The sequence below is a fragment of the Melospiza melodia genome, chromosome 4 (assembly GCF_035770615.1).
Source record: "Melospiza melodia melodia isolate bMelMel2 chromosome 4, bMelMel2.pri, whole genome shotgun sequence".
Taxonomy (NCBI): domain Eukaryota; kingdom Metazoa; phylum Chordata; class Aves; order Passeriformes; family Passerellidae; genus Melospiza; species Melospiza melodia.
In genome coordinates this window covers 15,628,249-15,636,776 of record NC_086197.1, presented here as the reverse complement: position 1 = coordinate 15,636,776, position 8,528 = coordinate 15,628,249, and the positions used below count along the sequence as shown (strand labels likewise).

Genomic DNA, 8,528 nt, shown 5'->3' with positions numbered 1-8,528 from the left:
GGCTGCTTCCGGGGCAGCGGCCCCGCGCCCATTGGGCCGCGCGGCGGATTTGAACGCGGCCGCCGCGCCCCGGCCCGGCCCGGCCCCAGCGGCAGCGCTGAGGGCACCGCGCTGAGGGCACGGCAGCGTTCAGGGCAGGGCTGCAGGACCTGGGGTGGCCCAGCCGGACCGCTCGGCCGCAATGGTAATGCCCATTCCGGCTTCTGGGTGTTAGCGACGGCTCCGTGGGGGTTTGGGCTCGTTCGGGCTGTTTCGGTGTGAGCGACAGGTATGGTCCCCCTCCGAAAGTTCGCAGGGTGGTGAGAAAAAAAAAAGCCTTCTGAGAGGTTTTACTCCGCCCCACGCTGACTTTCTCTGTGACCCCCCGTGTCGTTTTCACACTGTCAAGTCAAGTGTCCCCTTCAAGCGTTTTGGAGAGTGAAAAGTTGCTGTTGCAGTCGTGCTTGTTTCCCGATGTCTCCTGTACTCCCTTGGCCATGCTTCCTCATTTTGGTACATTTCGTGCCATTAACAAAAAACAAAAGCGCTGTGGGCTCTGCCTCAGCTGTATGGCAAAAGGTCAAAAGTTGTGTTTTGTATCCTGGAAGTCAATGGAATGGGTATTGCTCCTGTAGTGTTAGGAAACTTTGTTTCAGAAAAGAACAAGTTTAAAGGCGAACTTCTATTACATTGTCATGTACCTTGTCTTGACAAATGTGAGACCAAAGCATGAAGTATTCCAATTATTGCTACAGAAGATAATGGCTTATAGAATTAATTTTTTTTTTTAAAGGATAAGACTATATTGGTAACAAAAGTGTTTAGAATCGTCTGTGTTAGTAACTCTTACAAATATTAAATCTCTTTTTTTCCAGGTTTAAAACCTCCTCGTAGATACTCATCCAAATGTATAGCAAATGCAGAAAGTACTGAAGACACTCTGAGGCTGCTTTTGGAGACAGAGACTCATATTTGTGATAACATTCCGTTATGTTGGCATAATGTACAAGGAAAGTATGGGCTTCATGAAGGCGTGACATGCATAAGCACTTTTAACCCCTTATCTTCATAGTTGCTCTGTTACAGTGAGGCAAGTCTGGTTTAGTTGGAAGAGTTTATTCTGGGAACTTGGCCTTTAAGAAGATACAAAAGGGTTTGCACAGCTTGTAGGGAAGTGAAGACCTGCATATTCCTCTGGCATAGTTATATTTGTTTTTCTCTTGATTATATCAGTCTTCTAGTCTAGACAATGGTTTCATTCCAGCAAAAAATTTTACACTTGGTGAAGTGTTTCAGAAGACAATGGCCTTTATTTTCCAACTCTGAAAGGACTACTGTATGTGGAGCAGACTGCATGTTGATGGCGTTACAACTGTCCATGGCTGAAGTCAATAAACAGGTTAGCATTCTTTTCAGTATCTTCCAACCATAGGCACCAACTTGAAATAACACTTTGGTTGTTTCATTGCTGCTTGTTAAAACAAGGTGTGTCTGAGAGCCAGATGCAACAAGGCAAGAAAATGAATATGGTCAAGTGCACTATTGAAGGGTTTAGAAAAAGGAACTGTGAGACAGATGGAAGGATGGAAGTGCTTTATGTGCATATTTGAGCTCCAAACTTTAAACACTAGTGTATTTCTGCTGGCCATGTCACTTCTGCTTATTTCCATCCTATGTTTCTTTTGTGCTATAGACCAGCGTGGGAGAACTATGGTATTTGGGGTGCATTTTTTTTTCTGAGTGCTCCAAAAATATTTCTGAATGAATTTCTGTAGGTACCTGTAAGTTGTGAGTATTTGTCCAATACCAGTAGGGATTTTATGGCTTTCTGTGTTTGTGTACATGAAATGTCAAACGGTGAAGAGGAATTGTAACCCTAAAGTGTCTTTGAAAGAAGCGTTACAGCTTGTCAGAGCTGGAGGATGTCTGAAACATACCAGAAACAGTTGCAATATGCAATCAGGCCTTTTCCTGTGTCTCATCTAAGGAGAACTATTGCAATACTTGTTTTAATAACCTAAAGATACCTTTTTAGGCTTAATAACCTAATTATTGGTGAAAGCAATACTGACTGTTTTTGGAAGACTTACTCCAGTGGTGCATAGTAAGTCAAATGTGTAGCACAAGGCTTTAGTGTAAGAAAACCAAAACAAACATACCAAATCAACAAACATACCAGAAACAAGAGAACCACATCAAAGTGAAATCCCTAAGCCAATAAAAAACCCAAACAAACAGAAAACCTGCTTCAGTTTCTGCATCAGAAAAAAATTTGGAGTCCAAAATGTGCAGACTTGGGGGTATCTCCTGTCTAAACATTAAGTATAAAACTGGCTAAGTCATCCCCATTGTTAGAAACATTACAGTAAGGATACTAGAATGCCAAGATACTAAATTTGTCCTTGTTGGAATGTAACATATTCCAGCCAGGAGCCAGGTGTCCTCACAACATCTGTGTAGGTTAAAATGAGAAAATCAGTGTGCATCAACATTAACTCTTGGAAAACTGGTAAAAGACATTAATGCAAAACTACATGTGGAGGTGATTGCTGTTTGTCATGTTTGTTGTGATTCTCAAGGGAAAACTGCAAACAGTTTTCCAAAGCCACCTCTAAAATAGGAACTAAAATGTGTTGTTCTACTGTATGCCAAAACTTACAGACACGAAAAGTTATGGTTCATTGCTCCCTGTTTTCCTTACAGTAAGTTTTCTTCCACTAGAGGTAATTAGTTTATTCTACTTTATCCTTTTTTTTCCTCTTCCAGATAATATTCTTCTCTTCCAGAAATATCTTTTCTTTCAGAGATGCTCTAACAAAAATTATAGCACTTATTTTCAACTAATTTAATTTTGAAATGTTTAGCCTCTCCTTCAGATCTGAAGAAAGAACAAGTTTTCAAAACCCTGATATGCTTTTTTCTGATTATACTAGTTGGTCTAATTAGACAAACCTTGGCTTACATATGTGGATTAAAATTGTTTTAGCATTTGGCTGTTCTGCCTCTGAAGCACAACTTCTTTAGATGGTATGCATTTTGGAGTTCACAATCTTAAAGCAAAATCTGTCTGTATCCATCATTGAAACTTCAAACTAAGATGCAGAGTATTACAGTTGTAGGCATGTCCCTTGTTAGGTTTCTGATTTAAATACAATAATTTTGAATTGTTAGCACCTGTAGAATGGAAATCTATTTTGGTAAAGTCAATTACTGCAATAAAAATAACTTCATTAACAGGTGATTGTGGGGCTATATTGAGAAAAACCCAACACATCCAACCTATCACAAACAACCAAATTACATTTCTCTTCCTTTAGGAGCCTGGACAATTTTAATGGATTTTGTGTTTTAACTAGCATCTGTATTCACAGTGGAAATGAAAAATAACAAAGCTTTTAGGAGAACTTGAAGTTTAAAAGCTTTATAGTCTATTAATCTTAAATTTCACCAGAATAAGAGTCGCAAAAAGTGTGATAAACCCTGATCAAACAGCAGGGATGAAGGGAAAAAAAAATCTGTGCTCTGAATCCCTCTGAAAATTCTTTGGTTTGTGGCACAGTTGTAGCCATGTGGCATAAGGACAAGTGGGATAAGATCTGTGATGGAAGCAAGTACCTTTCACCTAGATTGATTAGTACAGATCTAAAATCTAGGAACATTTTCAAGAAGAACCTTCCTCAAGGTTTGAAATTGTAATAACAATTTTCAAGATGAAATTCAGCTGAGAGCAATTGCTTTAAGCTGATTGTTTGTACCTGTGGATCAGCAGGGGTAAAAGATGAGTTGTTAGGTCAAATAATCACCTGTCATTTTCAGTCTATGGCTGTTTTAGCTACTGGGATGGGGAACTGAAGTGTATAAAACAATTATTTTTCCAGAATCTGTGAGTTTAAGTTCTTAGACTTAAATGTGTTGTAAATCTCTTCTAGAATGAGAACTTTGATACTGGAGGACAACTGCTTCATTGTTTATTTTAGAAATATCTCTTCCCTTTTGAAATTTGTATTTCTCTATTTCTGATTTTGCATAAAAGCAGTTTTGGTATGTGGTTTAGTTTTTTTCTGTGCTTCCATGAGTGCATTTTGCGTGCTGACTGAAGAATATTGTGTTCTGTTTGGTGTCTTGTATTTCTTCAAATAATTTCCCTAATTATCCTGTTTCCATGTTGGCAAATGCAGAAAAATGTGGGATTTTGAAGTGTTACTCCCTTAAACTGTTCTGTCTCCCTTTTGGTAATGAGATAGTCCTAACAAACTTTGTAGCAATTTTATGCCATATGTTGCTTGTAATATGTTGTGATGAGGCTGCTAAGAGAGGAAAGCCAGGTGTCTGCTAAGGAAGGCAGGAGCCTCCCCTGAATGGAAACTGTAAACCTCCTCCCTCCAAATTGTTATAAATTTGAAATTAAGTGGGGCTCTCAGGCAAAGATACGAGAGCAGGAATAACAGGTCTTTATTAGGGAAGAAAATAAAATAAATGATGCAGTAAACTAAAACAACACTGACAGAGTCAGAACACAACCTGACACCCTGTGGGTCAGGGTGTTGGTAGCAGTCCAATTGGAAATGTGGCTGCAGTCCTCCTGGAGTGTCAGGTGTGGTTCTGTTGGAGCAGGGATCCTGTAGAGAAGGGTGTAGCCTTCCTCTGAAGATCCAGTGGAAGGGGCAGCTGCTGTTCCTCTGGGAAATGCAGTGGAGAAGCCGTGCTGGTGTTCCAGAATCTCCAGATTATATCCAGTTAGGAATGCTGGGCTCCTCCCTCTGGGCTCACATCTCCCAATGGGATGCTGTAATTCTTATCAATCATGCAGTGACATTCAATGGCCTCTTATCAGCAGATGTCTCCCCAAAGGGAGGAGTGCTTGTGGAAGAGATAAGAAAAACTGGCCAATTAACAGAAGACAACTGCCCTACCTCTAACAGAGAGTAAATAGAATACAATTTGCTTGGCAATCAAAGACACCCAACTCAAGGACAAAGCCAGAAAATAATGCTGCAGTCTGGGAGTATGTCTGGAAAGAATTGACCCAACACAGAGGTGATGCTTAAAGCAGTCTTTTACACACATATTCCTAAAAGGGTTGGTGAGCCTTTGTTTGGGGAAGGTGGAAGCCAAAATTTTGGTGCTGAAATGCACAACTTTCTGGTTTTTGAAACAAATTGCTGTCAAAATAGATATTGATTTGCTATGCAGGTAGCTCTAGAAAGCTTACAATACCTTCAAAATAGTAAAAAATTGTGTCTTTAAGCATGAAATGATGCTACTGGATTTCAGACATTCTAAAACCAGAGTCCCCAGGTAACTTAATATGATGTATTACCAGGAAGTGGGGATACTTTATAATACTGTATTGGTTCTATTCCTATGAAATGAAATACTTTTGCTTTTGCATTCTATAATAGAATGAAAACATGGGACTTTTTGAACTTCCTTAAGCTATTAGCCAGTTGACAAATGCTTACTGCAAAACACCACAGTATTTTTAAAATTAATTTTAAAACCAGAGACTTGACAAAATGACTGTGTAAGTTATGGAATATGCCATCACAGTAAATGCTTGATCACAAAGGTTAATATCTGGAATGCAATATTTGGATTTAAAATATTTTTGCAGCACTAACATAAACTTTGCTAATCTCTGCAGGCCCTTGATCTGGTGAGGAAAGGTTTTGATTTATTAGATACCTTATGAGGTTGTACTTTAACTTGGTACTCCTGAAGGATTTTGATTCAAAATAAAGTGAGAAAACAACATTTTTTTCCCCATCTACTGCTGCTTTGATGTGTTTAAATTGAGTTATAATATGATTGTGTGTTTAATTTTTTGAGGGGCTGAAATGAAAATCAGGTGCTTTTCAGAAAACACATATGCAGTTTTAACCTTCTGGTAATATGTAAGTTCATAGTGCTGATTTGTCATAACCCATGCACAAATAAGAAGGCAGAAAAGTGCTCTGAAGCTAGTATGTGTGAATGTTCTTTAATTTACTCTCCCTGTTCTTCACCTAGGCAATATCAAAATAGTTGACTTTCAGGATTTTGGAATTGTGTATTTAATGAGGTCTATTGAGAAAGTCGTGCTAAATGTGTTAGAACCCAAAGGAGGGATCATTTGGGCTGGAACAACGTAAATTATTAGAATTCCTCATGTTTTCATATTTAATGTGTTCTGTTGCTAATGGTGTTTATAAGTAATTAATCAATTTGCTTAATGTGGAAATGTCATGAAATAGAATAAAACCTTTGCTGTAGGAGCCATCTGCCGCTATGGACAGTTCAAAGCAGGGCTTGTTACTTGGTCACAGGGCATTTCTCTCACATTACATGGTGAAAACCACCTTTTTTTGCTGCCACATACTGGGGAGTGCTTTAAATACCAGAAGTGTGGACAAAAGTTTACCAGCAGGAGCTGGGAACTGGTACTCAGTTTAAAGAGCAGGGTGTGGACAAAAATGAGGAGGACAAGTTGTTAAAGAGAAGGTGGTAAAAGCAAGTGGTTGGAGGAGATGGCAGAGGGGCATATGGAACAAAATCTGATATTTTTCATCAAAATAATGTAGTCTATACTGCATAGTTAATTACAGTAGTGGTAACAGAGGGATGTGCATGGCTTTAATGCATTTATTAGAACTGTGTAGCAGCACTATCAATGTTATGATAAAGTATAACTGTATTACCACAAGAAAGAAAAGCTCCTTTTTAAAAATTGATGTGTGTTTTCCTAGTTTACTGCTTGAAACAAAGTAAGGGAGCCATATTTACTCCCTTTGGGAAGTAAAAGCCTGCCATGCTGAAAACTATTTCTGCAAATAAAGAACTTTATGTAAGAAGTAGTCCTGCAGCATTCAGTGTATTTTCTCATGAGTGTAGTTTAATATACATGGTATATTATATATGCCTATATATATATATTATACATGGTATATATAATATATGCCTGGTATTTTAAAGATCAGGAACAAATACTGACAGACTATAATAATATTCAGCTGTCAATGCAAAGCTGTGAGACTTTGTTTCTGATAAATTTAAATTATAATGATTTTCAAATATATGTTTGTTTATATATTTGCAGCTTGCTTTAAATTTGTTTTCAAAACTATGCTGAATATGAAACTTTTTTTTTGCCTTTTTTTTTTGTTCTGTTAGCACCATGGAGACTTCACAGTATCACTTAGTGATGTGTTGGAAACATGGAACTATTTGTTACATGACAAACTTGGATTGTATGAAAACATGAAAGAACCTGAAAATTATGCTGATGTGAAAAAAGCCTATCATGCCTTCTTAGCAAGAAGCAATATGTTAGATTTAATAGACATATATCAGAAGTGCTGTAGTCTTGGACTTTTAGCTGAAGATGAAAGCATATACCCTGTGAGTATTATGTTTGTTTGACTTCTTTTGTTGCTTTGACACATTTTTGGTTCCAGTTATGGATTTATGATACTTCTAATTATTCACAGGAGCTCTGGATTATTCACAACTTGGGGGTAGCCTTTGAGTTTAAATTACTTAATTTACTTTTGTAAAGGGATTTTAAATTCACTCAAAAATTATTTCTCTGTTGTCCTGCTGGATAGTGAGGTACCACAACTCTTCTATGAATAAATGAATCCTTGCCATAAATTGGAATGAGAAATAAACTGTGGAGATTTGATAAAACTGGAACAAAGCTTAGTAATTAACATGCCATGGAATTTTGGTTGTATGTTGATGTGCAGGCAAAATATTTTCAATGATTACAGTTTTGAAAACACCATGCTTTTTAAACAAAACTTCTGTATAATGTATGTATTTGCACGTAAGGGTTTTTTCCAGAAGTTCCAGTTCAGCCACTCAGTTACAGTTCTGTTGTAGTTTATTGCAGGTCTTTTGTTTATTTGGGAGTTAATGTGTTTTTCTTTTCCTCCTGCTTTTCATGGGGAAGATAGAGAGCTTAGATGGGTTAATGAGCTCTTCCTGAACTTGGCATAACATATTAATGTTCTCCAAAATGCAAGCAGTGGGTTTTAGTGCAAGTGTATAACATAACATAACTGTTTGAGATAATTTCTAAGTTAATTTTAATCTTGCACTTCATTTCTGTACTAGAGCAGTTGTATTTCAAAAGACTAAAACTAAAAGTAGACTGTAAGGGCTGTGCTGACCTCAAACACTAGCAAAGTGACAGGTTTACACCAGGTTTTAAACCCACTTTTCTTTCTAGTAATCTCCATATTTAAGTTTATTATTATCTTTTTATTAAAGGTTCAACTGTTGGAATTTATTTCTGGTGTAATGAATGCACAAGAAAATAATGGTTCTGTTGTTTCTACTCCTACACAAATCAACAGACAGGGCCAGGAGCATGTGAAGGTAAAAATTATTTTTGTCTCTTGTGATGTTCTGTATCTATTGAAAAGATGAAATATAACATAGTTTTCTTTTCCAATGATTGTTATTCACATGTGGCTGGCTTGAAAAAAGACCAACCTGCATATCCAAATTCTGTATCACTTGAGTTTATTCTAGATGTGTATGGGGCTGTGTGCTGAAATTTATATTCT

General features: G+C 37.5%; 1 protein-coding gene across 3 annotated transcripts in view; it reads left to right on the top strand.

The window, feature by feature from the left end:
• The first annotated feature begins 92 nt into the window (after positions 1 to 92).
• The window catches only part of PARPBP (PARP1 binding protein), a 39,472-nt gene continuing 31,036 nt past the window's right edge, over positions 93 to 8,528 (top strand). For 2 of the 3 annotated variants that reach the window (XM_063153990.1, XM_063153988.1), the window contains exons 1-4: positions 115 to 268; positions 855 to 1,378; positions 7,129 to 7,356; positions 8,230 to 8,337. In XM_063153990.1, the coding sequence (XP_063010060.1) occupies positions 1,229 to 1,378; positions 7,129 to 7,356; positions 8,230 to 8,337 (486 nt within the window). In that variant the 5' untranslated portion in view covers positions 115 to 268; positions 855 to 1,228. Of the gene's footprint in view, positions 269 to 854; positions 1,379 to 7,128; positions 7,357 to 8,229; positions 8,338 to 8,528 lie in introns of all 3 variants that reach the window. The other variant, XM_063153989.1, reaches the window with a different exon arrangement.